General features: G+C 46.9%; 1 protein-coding gene across 11 annotated transcripts in view; it reads right to left on the bottom strand.

Moving 5' to 3' along the window:
- Positions 1-2276: 2276 nt before the first annotated feature.
- The window catches only part of PPIP5K1 (diphosphoinositol pentakisphosphate kinase 1), a 52708-nt gene continuing 36101 nt past the window's right edge, over positions 2277-18883 (bottom strand). For 4 of the 11 annotated variants that reach the window (XM_080551652.1, XM_080551654.1, XM_080551649.1 and 1 more), the window contains 5 exons: positions 15675-15737; positions 12906-13085; positions 5786-5923; positions 5289-5402; positions 2277-4067 (listed from right to left, as the gene is read on the bottom strand). In XM_080551652.1, coding sequence (XP_080407778.1) covers positions 3382-4067; positions 5289-5402; positions 5786-5923; positions 12906-13085; positions 15675-15737 — 1181 coding nt within the window. In that variant the 3' untranslated portion in view covers positions 2277-3381. Of the gene's footprint in view, positions 4068-4185; positions 4245-4277; positions 4455-5288; positions 5403-5785; positions 5924-12905; positions 13086-15674; positions 15738-18883 lie in introns of those variants that run through there. The other 7 variants (XM_080551658.1, XM_080551657.1, XM_080551659.1 and 4 more) reach the window with 4 other exon arrangements.

The raw sequence follows: 18883 nt of genomic DNA, 5'->3' as shown, positions 1-18883 counted from the left end.
GTGCACCTTAAGCCTCAGCACAGATTTGAGGAGCCAGAGCTGGCTTTGGCAGGATTAAACCAAAAACATCAGCTCCTGAAATTGTATCCAGAAATTATGCGTGCGCACACACACACCAACCTCTCCTTTGTGACTCACAGCACTCACACCACCCATTTGTTTGGAAAGGGCTGGCTGGCCATCAATCACTGCTGCTGCTTAGTCAAGAAAAACACACTAAAGACTGCGCTAAGATCAGACAGTTGTGCTCAGGTTTCACCACACGCTCTGCAGGTGTTCATGTGGAAGTGTTTGAACACCATGAAAGACCACAAGCTTCTTGACAGAGCAGCTATTTAGCAGCTCTTTTAAAACAAAGGGCACTACTTGTTTTTAGCCTACCTATCAAAGGGAGTAGCCACAGACTAGAACCCTGTTCTGGCGCCACTGCAGGTAGCCCAGCTTTCTCCTTGGCTGCCTATGGAAAGGTACCTGCCTTTAAGGCCAGAACATTTGCCTCCAAACCATAAGCATTACTTGTTACAAGTAACCAGACCGCTTCCCTGTTACCCTGCCCTGCATCAGGAAGTCCTCTGATCCAACAAACTGTCTGGAGAACACCACTTAACAGAATTACCAGTATGCAAAGTACCAATGCAGCCAGATAATTGCTGGCTAGAGGACACCAGGAACCAAAAGACATAGTCTGATGTTGAAATTAGACACTAATGAGAATTGGTATACATATTTGCACTTAAGAGATATGAAGTTTTGTATTTTTCATCACAAGTACAAAAACCCTGTGTGGGCCCAATCTCTCATTGAGCTTGAGAGCCACAGCTGCCAGCTGCTTCCAAAGTGCTGCTCCCTTTTTATTTCCAGGTGAAGAAACAGGCCAAAGATTGGGGAACATTGTAAATAAAACTGCTTCTTTGTGAGTGGGAACAATCTATCTGGGATTTCAACCACTGCAGCACCCTGCAATCCCCTCTTGCAGGACCTGGCCTTCAGGGATGTGCCATAAAGGCCATCTTTAGTGCTTAGATGACTTGGCATATCCCACAGCACCAGCTCTTGGGCAGTGCTACCACAGCGGTCACCCTGCCCATACGTAGGAGCACAAGGAGACTGCAGGCAGTGGCCACATTCTCTGGGGGAAAGGGTTCCCAACTACAAAGCACCAAGGCCCAGTCCATTGCCTGTGGTGCTTGTCAGTGTGGCAGGCGGGCAGCTGGCACTGAGCAAAGCCACTGACCGTATTCTGGCAATGGGGAGGGAGCAGACAGGCAGACCTGTTAAGACCTTGGTGCAGAGTGAAACCATCCCACAGCAGGCTCCAGGCCCCTGAAGCCCAAGCCAAGCAAGCGCCCACCTCAGCCCCAGCTGCATGACCCGGCAGCCGGCACCACGCTCAGCCCCACCAGCCAGCAGCAGGTGATGGCGGGGCCTGCCCAGGCCGCAGCCTCCGCTCCGCAGGTGCTGTCCTCAGGAACCAACGGTTCCTGGCAGAAGCCAGGCCCCAGCAGGGCCTCGGCTGTTGGAGCGAGGTGCTGGCAGTGGCAGGACCATGCGCAAGCCTGGGGAGGGCTGCGGTGGGGCCACACAACAGGATTGGTGCTTGGGCATCGCCCGAGGGCCCGTGGGGTCTGGAGAGCTGCTCTGCTGCCAGCTTTCCCATGGCCAGCTCCTGGGGCCATGGTGCACTGAAGCCTGGCAGCCTCAGTCAGACAGGCCAGGGTAGCTGGTTGGCCACTCTTGACTTCAGGGTTGCCAATAGAAGCCAGAGAGCTTTCGTGCAGCATGTGGAAGGCCCTTTTCCCAGACCCCAGCACCCAAACCTGTAGAAAGGGGAGCTGGGTTTCCTCTTGGCACAGTGCTGCACTCAAAGCTGCTGTAAGACTGCTGCATTTCAGGTACAAGTAGACATCACCATACTCAAATATCCAAACTCGCAGGGAGGCTTTATCAGGCACAGGAAAGAGGACATGGTATGCAGGACATGCTTGGAACTGAAGAAAATGTTTAGACCAGAGCTCCCGTCCTACAGCAAACCATCATGGGCCCTGGGAAGCCATGACCTCTTCCTCAGTATGACCAGTTCTTCTTCAGAGGAAAAAAAGTATCTGGCCTTCTTGAGCAAAGCCCCATGCCTGTGCACTCACTTCATTTGTAACTAGTCTTGGCCACAGTTCCTCATTCCTTCAGGTTGAACAAGAACAAGCAGTGCTAGCTGCCCTGCGCATCTGCAAGCTCTGGCACACGCACACTGCTGCACTAGTCAGCATCAAAGGCAGACACCAGACCCACAGCAGAGATTTACTGTGAACGTACATCATCACAACACAGCGCAGAGATCTTTGGGCACAGCTTCACAAAAACATAGATCCTAGCTACAGACGAACACACAGACTTGTCCATAAATGCAGGAGGTGCAGGAAGCACAGTCCTGACCTGCACTAAGGATGTAGCAGGGAAACCTGTGTCAATGTTGCCCGCAGGCTTGTGCTTGCAGGTCATTTACATAAATATGTATTAAATACTTTTCATTTTATATATAATAAAGATTTCTCCTTATTGGTTTCTAACAATCCTGATTTGCTCAAATAGCAGTTTCTCTTAATTTCTGTCACCAAGACTTCAGAACTTTACCTTGCCTGACCCCTGGGGACTAGAAAAACCCGTGTGTCCTCCCTGTATACCCCTCTCAGGCTGGATCTCCAGGCTCCTGCCTGCCTGCTCCAGCCCAGCAGAAAAATATTCAAGTCCACACCAGAGAGAGTTCTTCTTGCAAGTGGCAGTCTTGAACCTGTTCCTCCCATTAAATTCTTTTCCATGCTCATTCAGAATGCTTTCTCCTTTTCCTATTCTTCCCAACATGGACTCTCTGGATCTGTTTTTGGTGGCCAATGGTGCGCATCGAGAGAGGAAGGAAGGAACAGAGGAGGTTGGTGGTTGTGAAGAACCCAATTACTTTGGACCCAGAATGCCTTTCTCTGAAGGCTGTGGGCCAACAAATCTCCAGGGAGCATTTGTCCCCTCTGGACATACCACCCCAAAAGCCTTGACTCTACCAATCCTCTAACTCTGCTGTCCCAGCAAGAACAGCCCTGGGGACACCCTGCACCGATGCAGCGCCACATCCCTACTCCATGGAGGTGCTGTGCCAGTAACTGAGACTGCATTTGTTGTTTGTTTAACGAGGCAGATGGGGTGTTATCTCTTGCTGGTTGGCAAAGAGCTGGCTTGTGTAGGAGCGGAGCAGACTCTTCCACATCCCAGAGTCTTGTGGCCTTGGGATATGGCTTGTTCTGTGCTGCGGACAGCCAGCTGCATGAAGTGTTGTGCAGGAAGTTGGGCTGCCTCCAGGCTAGAAGCGCTTGCAGTGTACTGTCCAGTTAGCAGCTAGTTCTGCTGACCCTCCTGACACATTGGCTGCAGCCCCTTCATGCTTGTCTCAGGAGGCAGTGGCTGCTCCTGGCATGGCTGACCAGACAGAAGCTGGCCTGACAGAGCGCTGTCCCCCAGTGGCTCCTTGCCCATATGCTCTGGGTCCAACACCTCTCCCAGCAACTCGTCTTCATATTCGTTCTTGGACAGTCCTGACTGACTCAAGCCAGTCATTTCCCCTAAATACCCTTCACCTGGCTCCACTCTCTCTCCAGCTGGCCTTATCTCAGACTCTGCTTGACACTTTAGTTTCCCTGTTTTACTTGGGTCTAGCATTTCCCCAGATGATGATTCTTCATCCAGTGCCAGCACACTTTTCTTCTCTGGGTTAGAGTTCTTGTCAGCCAGCTCCTTCTCGCACGGCTCCAGGACCCCGCCTGGCTCTGTGCCCTCACTCCAGGTCAGCGTTTCTGGGGCACTTGGCTCGGCCACTGACAACCCAGACACCCCTACCTCCACATCAAGCCCTCCTCTGTCAGGCTCTCTCTCTCCTTGCTCAGGGGACTGGCTATTTAGCTGCTCCTCGCTTTTTGGTGGACTGATGGAAAGTTTCTCGGTGAAGCTGAAACGAGCACAGCTGTCCAAAGAGGTTGGGGAGGACGGGCCTGCACTGGAGACAGTACTGGAGGGGCCACTGCTGTCTGTAAAGAGGAAGAGAAATCTTAAACATGTAGTTGATATTTCCCCAGCCCAAAGCCTGAGCAAACCCAAGCTGTTGCAGTCCCACAGTTCTACAAGCAATGGGTGAGGGTCACCTACATGCCATGCACCCTCCTAGGCGCTTGCAGCTGCTGTTAGGTGTGCTTCTGGCAGCTCAGCTGATGAAAACACAAGCACAAACACCACACTTACATCTTGTCATACAGTTGATCTATAATGCCAACACATCACATGTGAAATCTGATGTTGGGCTTTGAGCTGAAAAGCAGTTTCTTTCATTCCTTCGTTATTATGCGACACTTATCTTTAACTTTGCTGCCCTTGGTTCCTGAAGCACAAAATCCCTGAATGTTGAACTACAGTTGCCACTGGAAGAAGAAATATTACTTCACCACTCATGTTTGGCTTTGTTTTGTTTCTTTTGTTGTTGTTTGTTTTCATTGTTTGAGTGAAACTAGAGAAGAGATTTAGATTATATCTAGTCCAATGAATGGGAGAGGATTAAACAACTGCTGTACACCAGATCAGTTTCTTGGCCTTGCTTCCTACACAGCTCAATACACACTACTCCTGGAACAAGGAGTGTACAGCAAGAAGAGCGGAACTGCCCTTTCAGTGGCAACACTGACTTGTGTTATTAACGCATTTGCTGTGAAACTGTTTGATAAGCCTTTCCCCTTTGAGTTCCAGCCAGATCTGCAAAGGTAATTAACAACAGTCACCACCTCTGCAGAGACTGTGGCAAGTGAGGCTCAGGAGCTACAGAAAAGCCCGTAAGTGAAGAATTAAATGACAGGCTGTCCAGTGTGGAGTTCTGGGTGAGGCATGTATGTGTTTGATGGGGTATGGAAGGTGCTTCCACATGCTGACACTGAGTTGGACACGTCACAGAGAAGCACAGAACTTGAGTTAAAAATGAAGTGCATTCAGGCTATGTCCTATTGCACTCAGTAGAGGATGCCTGGAGAGACAGCATCTATCCAACAGCAGATTTCCCTGTGATATACAATGCTATATATAAAGAGTTCCTTTTCCCATCTTTCTTTGGTAGCTTTCCTACAGGGCATGAGACTTCTTTCCCCTTTCTGTTTCTGTTCCTTCAAGGCCAAAGCATAAACACCCTGAATGCCAATACTTGGCTTTCAGCATTTGGCACCCTCTGCTCCCCTCTTCATCCCCAATCAAGAAGCAAGCACACTCACACCAAGGGGGCTTATCCGAACGCTGGCGCAATGGGAAAGAGGATGATGACAGGATTCGCTGAGACATAAAGGGGTCCCCTGGTATCTGGTTGCCAATCATCGAATCAAACAAAGCTTCAAGAGAAAAAAAAAAACAAGAAAAAAAAACATACAGATCAGTAATATTCAGACAGAGAGATAAAGGAATGGCCACAATGGGTCAAACCAGTCTACATAGCCCAGTAGCCACTAGCAGGCATTCAGGGAAGAGCTTAAGAGTGCATATTCAGAGCCATGCTTGCCCCCAGCCCCTGGGAATCCAACCCTCAGGTTTGCCCAGCTGGAGTTTGTATCCACATCACTGTATTTATCAGCTGCAGAAAGACCTGACTGATCAATTATTGCCAGTCCTGTCAGACTGATCTGCCCCAAAAATGTGAAAGACCAGAAGGCCTTAACTGACTGCTTGCCTCAGCTCTGCTCTGCCCTACCCAGAAACAAGCCCACCTCATCAGTACCTGCAGTAGACTGGACATGTGACTCACTGCAACTCCTGCACACAGCCGTCAGGAACTCATTGACCTGTCGCAAAGAGAGGGAGTTGTGCAGGGTCTCCAGGGGATAAATGGTAGGAACCATGGAACAGCCTTCAAAACCTGGAAAGAAACCCAATCAGAAAATAAATTGAGCAAACAGCAACCCAAATCCATGCAGGACTGCTCATGGCTTAAGGAGTTTGGCAGTCTGGGAATCAAACAACAGCCACGCTCAGGCCTAAAGTCACCTTTTCTAGGTCAAGAAAATCACCATTAGGCAATCACATGCAGTAACAGACCTGAAAGCAAGCATCCAGGCACACGCAAAAGGAGGAGAAGGAGAAGGAACCATATCTAGCAGCAACTGTCTTTGCTGCGATATTCGTGACCTTTTCGCTAAAATATCTGCTTATGACAGAGAACTCGGCATAGTTCCCCACAGTTTGCAGAAGCTAAAGATAATTTGAGTGAAGTTAACAGAATTTCCATGAAGACTCCTGCCATTAGTGATACTCTAGCCTGGGACACAGTCCACCCTCTCACCATCAGTGAGCTAGAGCGCACTGCTACCAATGCATGGAGTGGCAAAAGAACCTCCCTCTCCCACAGCAGGCCCTCCAGTATACACCGGACAGAACTCTCCCCCAAGGAAGGGCTGGGCAACAGTTTGAATTATTTGTCTCCATAAAAAGACTGCATTTCCAGCAAACCCAGGATTACCAGAAATAGGTATCTCAACATTTAACAGACACTTGCTTAGAGCTAAGCTACATCACAGCCACTGACAAGAAATTCTTTGCTATTCAAGCCAGCAGAGTATTATGGCAAAGCGTCTCCCTCTTCATCCAAGCTTCTTGGCAACACTTTGGGGCACCAAGCCAACCTGAATCTGTCAGAGGAGCAAGGAAGAAACAAATGAGGCTCTGGACATATGGGAATGCCTCCTCCTCCTCTGCCTCTGGTGTTTAAAGACCTCTACACTTAAGCTTAGGCTTCCCGTTCTGTGACTCCCCAAGCTCCCTCTGAGAAGACCAGAAAAAAAAAAAAACTGTGAAGGAATCGTATCTGTTCCTACAGGTAAGGAAAAATCACTTCGAAAAGCAAAAAGTGCAACAGCTTTTGATGCACTACTGTGTCAGGACTGCTGCCCAGCACACAGACAGGCTAAAACTGGTCCATGCAGCTTGACAGCACCTGCTAAGGAGAAAATCAAGAGTAGCTGGAGTATCTGCTAAAAGTAGACATTGTTCCAATCACTTCCAGGTTTCATTGGACACTCTCTGCTCAGACACACTCACCTAACCCAGTTCTGCAAGAGGCAAGGAGTGCGAGCCAGCAGATGGTATTTAGAGTGAATCTACATGCAATACAAGGAGGCTACAGACCAGATCATCACCAGTTTGCAGTGCTGCAGAGACATTCACTGCCATCATAACAGCTACTGGAGATAAAGAACCCTCCAGCCAGCCCAGAGAGGTTACCTATGCCACAAAGAGCCTATAAACATTAATTCAAGACATAAGGATAACAAATCTTTGGCTGGAACAAAGGAATGTAAGACAGAAAAAACACCATTGTCTTCTGTCCCTTGCTGAGAAATCCTTTGAGCAGAAAGGCTGAATAAGGAAGATTGTTTATTATTTTCTCAAAAGCATCCTGGAGACAGATCTAAAGGAAAAGGGTGAGGTGAAGACTTAAAGACCAGCAGAGTGGAGATGGTGTTGGAGCAGCACAGGAGAGGCTAATGTCAGTTCACAACAGAACCTGTTTTAAGAGAGGCCAAAGCCTGCTCAGCTATCTAGGTCTCCAAAGAAAAAGGGAAGAAGATTAAATATAACATAGGGCAAAGCAATGTTGTTACAAGATACGCTGGAGGCATCGACAGGGATGTGAGTGCATGGGCATGCCTCTAGCAAAGAGAAGAAGTCAAATATCCAATGTCAAAGGAAACGTGACACCGACACCACCGATGTGAAACAATACACCTAGATCCCAGAAGTGCCAATTGCCTGCTAGCACAGATCTGTTCAGCAACACATAATCTCACTGCTCTCAAGGAAGTGGAGGAAAAGGTGGAAGTTTCCATTCTTAAGGTGAAGCACTACATTTACAATTTTCAAGCAAGTCCTTTCATTTACATATGGCAGCCTACTGCCCTGCACACTTCTCTTTACCTGCCGCTTTGCTGTGGAGAGGCCAACAACAGCAGTTTCAAGCAGAAGTTATTGTTACAGACTGTAGTTCTTATATCACAACAGTAGTAAGAGTCCCAAGCAAAGGCTCTGACCACTGTTGCACAACATATGCTTAGCAAAGAACTGGCACCCTGGGGAAGAGACAACAAATAAACAAAGCAGGAGTGGAAAACACAAGAACCTTTCCGATTTGACAGCTACTCAGTGCTGACAGCTCAGCTTCTGATGATACTTCCTGAAACTCTTTTTCTTGGAGCCTGCTGGGCAGGAGTTTGTGATGGGGACAATGGCACAAGAAAGTGAACAGAATTTCATTCATTTTATACCAAAGTCGAACAGCAGCCCACAGCCATTTTTCATTTAATTCATGTTTGTCTACACTAGCTACACTAGGGATGCAGAGGGCAATCTGCTTCCTCCAGTTAGACCTGCCTGCAGAAAGAGGCACATGTCTGGGCTCTGCAGACCAGAGTAGCTAGAAACAACTCACAGGCTCAGCTGTAATCTCCTCTGGGCAAGGAGCACAGCGTGGCTATGGCTCTCAATTTTCTGTTCAGTAAAATAAAAGAAATTGGCTGTTAAGAGTTGATTAAACAAGATTTGGTAATGGGAAAAACCTTCAGATACTCAAGACAGAGGAGTCTGCATTACTTTGGATGTCCAAAGAGACTGCATGTGATGTGGAGGAATCTGAACGATAACACAGGAGCAGCCTGACACAGCAGCAGAGAGCACAGTACTGCCCCAACAGTTCTACAGGTAAGAGCACTCGGAGGTACAACCCACCTAGAGGATTACAAGTCCTGTTGCAATTCTCCCAGCTATGCTGATGCCAAAGCTGAAAGCCCCGTCACATTACAGCTGAGTAATGTGCAAAATGGGAACAACATTCCCGTTTGAGCTCTCCCCCGGCAGTTTCTTGGCACATGTGCACATCACCACACACTGTCAGAGCATCTACTCTGTATAATTACAGTTTATGAAGAAGTCTTCCAATTGCTGAAGGAGGGTGTGACTCTCATCTTAGAGTAGGGCTTTCAGAGCTGCCCAGTACCAACACACAATGTTTTAAAAGACTCTAATAAAACGATGACTTGGGTATAAAGACCCTTTTGCAGAGATTACCAAGCACACTACACTACATAAAGCCAATGGAGACCTGTACCTGTCTCAAGTCTTCCATTTAAACCAGAGAATCCCAGATTTCTAGGAGATTCCAGCAGGCAGTAGGAACACAGATGCAACTCTTGTGAACAGTTAGCAGATGACCCCAAAGAAAGGGTCAAGAAGCAGCACCTTTTGTATGAACATAATGATGAATTCTGAAGCAGCCAACACCTACTTTACGATTACGTGGCCTGAACTCCAGGCAAATACATCACAGATCACCAAATGAACCTTCCATGCTGTATTACTCTACTGCCCTTTCACTGCAGATCTAACAGGTACTTTTCATCTATCGAGCTGTATCTCCTCCAGTCACCCTGAGGTCTATGTAATGGGAGAAGGGAGGAATAAGACAGAAAACAAGACCTTGAATTCACAAGCATCTTCTTGATTACTACAGATGTCCCAGTCTACAAGGACAAATAAAAGGGTAAAACCTTGATTAAATCAACACCATCTCATTAAGTGGAAGCATCTGATTTGACTCAAGGTAACACAAAGTTTCCTAAATTCTATGTGTGCCCCAAAGAGACCAGCAGAAAGTCTACTGTTTGATATGAATTTGGAAAGTTGAGTTTATATGGAATGCATTTCCTCACAGAATGAAATCGGCACCTGTGCAATTACCCCTCAGAACTGGTAATTCATCAGCTCACCTGGGAGCCAGCAGAATTCGTGGCTATGTCACAGAAGCAGTTTTCAAGTAGTCCAAATAGCATGTTCCTCAGCTTGAAGATTGAGCTGAGGTCCCAAATATGGCAAGCATCTGCACTAACAGAGTGAGCTACTTAAAAGAGAGAAGGCACTGGCTGCTCCAACAGGCTGGTGAGTAGAAAGCATCCAGGCTGCTGTCAGCCAACAAAGACAGAGGCCAGAGAAGGCTCAGGTGAGAATTCTTTTGGTCCAAAGCAACCCTTTTTGAGGATTATATTTTTGTCTGAGAGTTCTGAACATTAGTATACATACTTTGATAAGCAGAAGTTACCAAGTTACTATGCGTGTCTCCAGTTGTGAAATTTACGTTGGAGTGGAAGGAGTACCTATTCCTTTGTAACGGAGATCCAGAAAGCAGAAGGCGGACCAATGGCACCGATACATCCCCAAATGGTCTCTATGCCAAAGGTCTGTATGTCAGCTCTTCCGGAGTAAAGAAGCACTCGCCCCAGTCTTAGCACAGATTCTGAAGGGGATGGGAGAAAGCACACTCAGCAAGTTCCCCCTCCAAATGCCTGGTCAGTCAAGCTTTACTGTGTTGGGGAGCTTCAATACGGCATGTATATCTGTATGTGTTTATATATGTGTACATAATACATACATGAAATACATTTTTCATGTACATACGTACATGAAGGACTTCTGCTAAGCAGCCTTTCTAAATTTAAGCCTGTGCAGTCAGCCTGAATGTCTATTCTAGTTCAGCATCTCTCTGCCCACAGTGCCAGAAGTGGATATTCACGATGGCAGTATGACACGACAGCACGTAGCAACTCCTTCCCCAAGCACTCCCCCAACCTCCAGAGACCTGCAGCTCAGAACTGTTCTGAACCTGACGTGTCTCTTCCACAACATTCTCCAGTCTCCCCTTAAACTCAGTTAAGCTTTTAACACCCCCATGCAGTGCTGTGAGGAGTTCCACTCTGTGTAAGAAAAAAAATCACTTCTGTATGATATGCCTCCTACTTAGTCTATTAGAAACCTCATAGTTCTTGTACTGGAGCAGAGACTGAACTGCAGATCCCTACCACCCCTCTCCAGACCACCCAGACTACTATCAAAATCACTCTTCCCAGACTTTCTACCTTTTCCATATCCTTCCTGGTGGTGATGGTTAGCTCTGAGCCCATCATTTTACGTATGAATTTGGGTCAGTTTCCCCCTGTTATTCTAAATTTAGAGTGAACATCACCTGCTGTTTTACTGCCCAGTCACTCATTATCACATGGTCCTTCTGTGCTTCTTCACAGCTGACCTTTGCCCTTACTACCGCTGTAATTCATTACCAACACAAACTCACTTCACACTCTTCCTTTTCCTAACTAGATGAGCACATGTTCCCAGACCAATCGCTTCAAGGCTTCACCACTGATCTCTCCAACCACAGATGCTAGCAACACACTTTCAACTCCCTGTTTACATCTTTTAATTTTTTTGTGTGGACAGAAGTACAGTTGAGAGATGAGAAAAAGTTGATAGGAGTACATAGTTTTTACAAAGGGGGGAAGTAGGACTGTCAGCTACAGAGACAGGAGAAACTTCTCAAGGAAGAACCCCAGCAGGAATTCCAAACATGTTAATTAACTGTGGGCTGGATGACAGTCAGACTGGGAAAACAGCAGAAAAAAAGAACTTGATGAGCGCAGAGATCTAATTTCCACATAGGAAAGCTACTATGTTGATGCGCATAGCTCATAGCTTGGCTGCATTAGGATAGGTGGCACAACCCAGCATCAGGCTGCAATATTTGGAGTGTCACTGCCCAAAGCGCTGAGTTCATTTCCTCTCTCTCCAGGAGCTCACAGGAGATGGTCGAGATCTGCAGCAGGGGAAACTCAGCTTTGGCTTTGGAACAGTCTGCTTTGTTCCAGCATTTCATCCCTTCAAGCAGTTCTGATCCTCTTTAGTATTTGTTGCTAGGAGACCAAGGATTGTCCTAATTATAGATGAAAAGCAACTGCCATCTCCAAATTGCCTACTTTACAGAAAGGGCCATATCAAGAAAAAAATAGACCAAATATGAAAAACTCTTTTCCAGGCTCTGAAAATTGCTTGATCCTGGTGCTTCACTACATGAAAAGCTATACTACGTCTACCCTACTCCTTCCACCTATGGGTCTGAATGAAAAAGGAAGTCCATGCATCACACCACACAGCTCAGCAAGCCACATGCACCAAGCAGGTTTTATGGTGCAGGGTGAACATTAACAGCCAGCCCTAGCTAGCTGCCCCTCTCAGAGATGAATCTTTTTACTTTTCTCAGGAGCAGGGAGACGTCAACGCATCAGACTTCCCACCCATGCTAGATGCTGACAAACACCCAAGAAACAGTAGCAGACTTTGATTTATAACATCTGGATTCAATACTGAAATCACCTACATCTTCCCACCAGACACATGACACGCTGCAAACATCCTAACAGGCAGAACAGATGCCATGCAATGCAGACAAACAGAGGCTCAGTGTCTACTCTAGCTTAACTTGGTCTCTCTATAAGTAACACAGTCCCACAAGCAGTCACTTTCCCTGAATTTCCACAGCAAGTTCACTCTGCATGTGAGCAGCTGCAGTGCACCCTTAATCCTTCTTCCCACACTCTTATTCATTTTGGTTCCTCCACTAATAATGGGACACCAAGGAGCCCCCTGCTGAGACCTGGACAGGCATATCATGTCAGCAGGGCATCACACTGGTAGAAGCACAGCATTTTACTTGAAGAAAGCTTATGGGCTTACCCTGGCTAAAGGAAGGAGGCAATGAATAATTGCCTAGGATGGAAAGAGCAGAGTTAGAGCTGCACAAAGAGCACCGGCTCCACATGAAAAGGCAACTTCCTAAAGCTCCAAAACTGCTGGGTGCAACAGCCCACACGCCTTGCTGCAACAGCCACCCAGAGATTTAAGGGATGCAGTGAGGGAAAGGCTTTCCTTTTTTAGAAGCAAAGCATACTTTGCATTTCCAAGCAGACAGTGGTCCCTACTCAGCTACAAGAGCACGGGACCAAGGCAGCTGCAGCGTGCAGTACCGTAAAGACACTCCAAGTCATCCTGCCCTGAGATCAGCCAGCTCCTGAAGAGGCGCAGGTGGTAGGAGCACTGCTGGAGGTGATGGGCTAGAGTGGCATCCAGCGAGATGTTCCGGCTCGTGGCATAGTCAGAGGAAAAACGGCGCAGCAACTGGGCAACGTGGTGGTGCTCAAACGCATCTGGAGGAAAGGGGGCCATAAAGAGTGAGAGGAGTGGGGAGGCGCAGCTGAGAAACAGAAAAAATGTAGAGATGTGGGGAATGGAGCGGAGCTGCCAGCACTGGGGCTGCTGCATGGGAGACGACCCTCATCGCACTCTGCAGCCCAGTCCCTCCCACAGTAAGCAGACCAGGAATACCCTCAGTGCTACATACCCCAAATCTTAATGCAGCAGGGCAGACTCCCACCTGGCCTAGCCTCTGCCAAACACAACTGCAGCACATGGGCAGTCCCACCACAAGCAGAACAGCAAGGCTTCACCTTTTTAAGTGAAAGTCTGACAAATGAATAAATTCCACGACATATTCCAAGTCCAATACAGTTCAGGTTCAGCAGTATAAGAAAGACAGGCCCAGACTCACCCTCCCAGAGGAGACAAGAACTCCAGACTGCCAACAAAGCACAAAGTCCTGCATCCAAATGCAGCCAGTCACTTCAGCACATGGAAGAGAACAAATGACCTGGCACCAAATGACTGGAGGCTGTGCAAGATACACTGTGGGGACAGCAGGGCTTGACTGAGAACATATTGTTAGTGTGTGTAGAAAAACAGAAGTGCTGACCTTCCCTCTCTAGACTCTCAAAACAGCCCTGTGCAATCTTTTGTGATGTCCTTGCTATTGTATGGCAGTCAAGATACTAGCCTACAGGCCTGTCTTCTCCATCTGTGCAGCCTCAGGACTCATATTGTGCTCCCAAGACTCATGAGATCAGGTCATATAACATCTGGCTTGAAACCGTGCTTGGCCACGGCTCTAGTTCCCCCATCCCATCTCACCAAGTTGAGGCAGCTCTTAAGAAAACAAAACAAAACAAAACAACAAAAAAGATTTAGGACTACGAATAACTTTTGCGTCCTCAGGCAAGTGGTTCATGCAGCTAAATGTCCTTGCAGTTAAAAACAGTGTTACGTGTAGACCAAAGATGCTTAACTTCAAGTTCAGACCTGCTGGACCTCTGTCTTTGTCTTCTTGATTAAGAATCACTTTACCATTAGAAATATTCATTGGGTTCTTAAGAAAATCTGATGCCCAGTTTCGTTTTATTGTATTTTTGTAGGGGGCAGGTGCTTTACACTGTGGCTTGGAAAAGACTGGTACTTGGTACAAGTTTTGTTGGCAAGATAGAATGACACATCCTGCTGACATACACCACGTTTTCTCAGATGATTTCCACACATACAAATTGAGCAGTTGGCCACTCTAGGAAAAACAAAATCAAGCAAAGAGAAAATAGGTTCCCTTTAGATATGTGAAACAAAGCCACAGTTAGTCATCCCTTCCTCTTTCATCTTTCCCAGAACTTTGGTCTTTGTAACAGTCTTCTAGACTTCCCTTCATCTTCCAGATCACAGAGAGCAGAATTTCTTCATATTTACTAAGCAACAAGATTCCAGAAGCAGCCATGACCACTTAAGACAGAAATACTTAACCTGGTATCATTCAGTGATGTGCTTTGGATCTAACTCGTCTCAACAGCAGGAGCCATGAGGTATGGGTAGGAGTGGTGCTATGAAACAAACCTTTTCAAAAGTTTAAGTGTAAGCTATAATAAACAGTAGCTCAAGGCATCTGCTACAACCCATGTAGTGGTCTTTAATCTCAAAAGACTCACAGTTCAGGTGTTAGGTTACTACCAATATGAAGCAGAGATGGTGAGTAAATATAAGCACAGTCAGATATCTTTCCTTACCAAGCCTCTTCATAGCTACTAGCACAACAGGAGTGAATATGGTCACATCACCCTGCGTGGCACGTTGCTGATCCCCTCCTAGTTTGGGATGACGCCAGGCCCAAGCCAGCACTGTACACCATCAGCAGATGAAACTTCTGGAGAGACACCATTTCCAGGATAATGTCATCAGGAAAGGTGAGACTACTCCCACCAGCACCACCATGCTTGGAGTAACCAAGGGACCACCATAACAAACAAGTTTGCAAATAGGGGTACCAGTAACTTCATGGCCTCCTAAGACCACTGTGCTAAGGAATACAATGTGCAGAGGGAATGCTGCAAGCACCTCCTGCTCTCGCACGCAGACTGCACTTTTCAAGGTGACACGTGTAGCTCCAGGCTATCCTTGTTTTGATCCTTAAGAACCGCTCTGTAGAAACTGAAGACCTAAGATGCAGTGCTTTTAGGATATGGAGTAGATATCCCCACACACCCTCAAATCCAAGAGCATTCTCTCCACCCCCTGCAAGGCAGCACAAGAGAAGGCCTTAACATCAGCAGTGGAATTAAGGCTGCTTTAGGAGTCCCTTCACAAAGCCACTGCTGTTGCTTTTTCACACAAATGCCTGGGAGGGAAAGCAGCCTGACAGATCTCCCACAAACAGCACAGGAACCATTGTGCAGTAACAGCAGATGAGTGAACAAGTTAGTCACAATGAGACAATGGGGAAAGGTGAAGCATGTTTGGACACCAGGTACACAGACAGGCAAAAAAACACAAGGTGGCTGAAAGGAGAGCATGTGCAGAGAGGAGAACTGAATGTGAGCACGGGGTTAGAAGTGTGAGGGAACGTCAAATCAAGGAAGCAAACGTACCATTAGTCGGATGCTTTGCAAACGACACAGAAAATCGTTTTACGGCTGGCATAGACAAGAGCTCTGAGGAAATAAAAACAGATCATCTCAGTTAACAGCCTACCTCTAAGGATCCCCCAGCCTTCATATGCTTGCAACTACCCTTTCAAGTTCACCTTCTGGCTTGACCCCCGTAACACATGCTTCCACTGGCATTACTGTAGCACCCCAGGCATTTTCTGCCCACAGGTTTGACTGAAGCTCTGAGGTTCCTTGGACACTGTCAGCTCTCCACTTTCCTTGCACTGTCCTACCAGTGGCTCCCTATAAACTCCTCAGTCACACTCCTTCCCACCACACTTCCAGCCATCTTGATGGAAAGCCAGGCTCAGTCCAGTGAAAGAGGCAAGTAGGCCATGCTTGCAACTACAAAAGCACATTACCAAGCAATCAGCAGCACTACAGAATACCCTGAAAACCTGGAACCATAGTCCTCAGAATTCACCCCTGCCCAAGGAAAACACGCGGAACCTTCAGAGGAACTGAAAAGCTGTGGCACTGGAAAGAGCAGCTCAAAACATCCTCTTAATGCAAGTTAAACACAGCTATTTGAGAATTTAAAAGCTTAATCAACTAACTAATTAGGGAACAAACAGAACACCCATGAAGGCATGCCTCTGCAGTTCTGTTGCTCAAAGCATTTCGATACGGAAGACGTTTTGGGATACACTTGTCACACTGGTCCTCAGGCTTCTCTTAGAGCCATGGAGCAAATCAGACCAAGGTCTCTTACAGAAATCAAACATCAGAAAGACAGTGAGTGCAAGGATAGGCTCTGTGCATCTAATGGGGCACAAACAGTTGAGTTTTAAAACACACGGATTACTCTCCATATGCTCAAAAAAAACAAAAACCCAAAAGGATGAAAACTTCGGTTTATTCCCACTCTGGGAATTCCTTGGCTATCACAGAATCATTTAGGTTGGAAAAGACTTCTAAGATCACCCAGTCAAACCTTTAACCTAGAACTACCAAGATCACCGTTAAACCATGTCGCTAAGCACTACTTCTACATGGTTTTTTTTTGAAGACCTCCAGGGATGGTGGCTCAACTACTTCCTTGGGCAGTCTGTTCCAATACTTCACAACCCTCTCAGTGAAGAAATTTTTCTTAATATCCAACCCAAACCTCCCCTGGCACAACTAAAGGCCATTTCCTCTTGTATTATCACTTGGTGTCTGGGAGAAGAGACCATTCCCCACCTCGCTATAGCCTCCTTCAAGGTAACTGTAGAGCATGATAAGGTCTCTCCCTGAGCCTCCTTTTCTCTAGGCTGAACAACCCCAGCTCCCTCAGCTGCTACTCATAAGACTTGTTCTCTAGACCCTTCAGCAGCTTCGCTGCCCTTCTCTGGGCACACCCCTCTTGTAGTGAAGGGCCCAAAACTGAACACAGTATTCAAAGTGTGGACTCGCCAGAGCTGAGTAGAGAGGAACAATCACTTCCCTAGCCCTGCTGGCCACACTATTTCTGATACAAGCCAGGATGCTGTTGGCCTTCTTGGCCACCTGAGCACACAGCTCCGCCAGGCAGCTTTCCAGTCACTCTTCCCCCAGCCTATCATGGGAAAGAATGGTCTAGACCACCTGTATGTATGACTTGGTGTGAGAGCCCAGCCAATTATATCTTTTGCTACTATTTAGGAACTGAGGATGTCATTTCTATTTCATGTTTCATGCATCCATTCCACCTAGTCTGTATGCCTATCACTGTACACCAAGGTTAGGGGACTTACCAATTTATGCTGCCACACCCCACGTTGTATTTCTCTATTTACACCAACTGACTTGCCCACATAATATATTTAAAACAACTCTAAAGGTTGCTGCAATTTCTCTTTGCAACGTAATAGCCCTACAAATTGTTTTTTTTTTCCTCTTTAAACTCAACAGTTAGATGGCAAAGCTTCCCTACAAGTGCATCCTCTGAGAAGTGTCTGAGTCCTGGTGCTGCAGTCAGTCAGCTAGTAACCACCTCAATCTTGCCCAGGACACCAGTCCTTTATCAGGACATCAATTTCAATGGTGCTGCAACACAGGCTACGGGACCACTGGCTTCAGACAAACCAACTTCAAAGCATCACCATCAGCGGACCTTCCCTCAACCTGAGCTTGGGACACAACTCTCCACTGAGGTCTTGCTTAACCCTCTTTTCAGTCCCAAGCAAAAAGACATAAGGGCCACTTAAACTTCACTTGAGCAAGTCTTTGATGAAGTGCTATAAGCCATGTATCATATCCTGAAGCATCACAATCATGAAAAATTGTCAGAGTTCATGCAAAGACATGCTTCAGAATCTGAAGACTTTTTAAAGATTATTAGCCTGACTGCGAAAAAAGCCTTGATACAAGTGTACTCCCGAGAGACTGCAGTAGCTGCTATGTCACTTACTGCAGTCAGTTCTAGTGATGTTTGTTTTAAATGCCGATGTTCATCATTTCATTGGTACTTGTTTGAGCAGAACAAACAGATTAAGGGCTTATTTCACATTCCAAACCACCTTCCCCAGAAGATAAATGTCCAACTCCTATTTGTTTTTCCAACCCCCCCAACTTCTTCTTATTATTGTGGCAGGGCACTTGTAGCACAGGGTGCCATAGCACACTATGAAATATGAAAAATGAAATGCACCATCAAGATGAATAATTCTGCATTATGTTAGTCACATATTAGTTAAGTAAGTCTGACTTTTAAGTACTTGAGTGCACAGCTGCATCTAAGCACACAGAAACCTTGTTGCAGAATTTAGGCTAAAGCAGTAGGTGTCTGCTGTGGACCTTGACTGCAAGTAGCCGGTTGCAGGCACAGTCCCACTACACAGCCTATGGAGAAAGGCAGTGCTGCACCAGGACTGAGCAGAATCTGTCCTGTTCCCAGCTGAGCACAGAGCAAGCAGTCTGACAGATTTCCCTGAGAATCAGTACTGCCTTCAGCCCACAATGCTTGCACAGTTGTGGAAGAAAATCAGCCAGAGCCCTAGCTGGCCTTTTCAAGTGGCTTTCTTGGTATCCATATCCGTCTTGTGCCAAACACCATGAGCTTATTCTGGGATCCACAGGTAGCCAGCACTCAGGCTTGTGCAGCAGGGTTTAAAAAATCCTTCCAGTTCATCCTCCTTGCCTCTATCACACAGCCTGTTGTTTGCTAGGGAGCTCCCTAAAGAGGTGAA

This window comes from Anser brachyrhynchus (genome assembly GCF_964034855.1).
Source record: "Anser brachyrhynchus genome assembly, chromosome: 11".
NCBI classification, from domain to species: domain Eukaryota; kingdom Metazoa; phylum Chordata; class Aves; order Anseriformes; family Anatidae; genus Anser; species Anser brachyrhynchus.
Note: the sequence above shows the minus strand (reverse complement) of the source record. Positions and strands in the feature narration are given on the sequence as shown.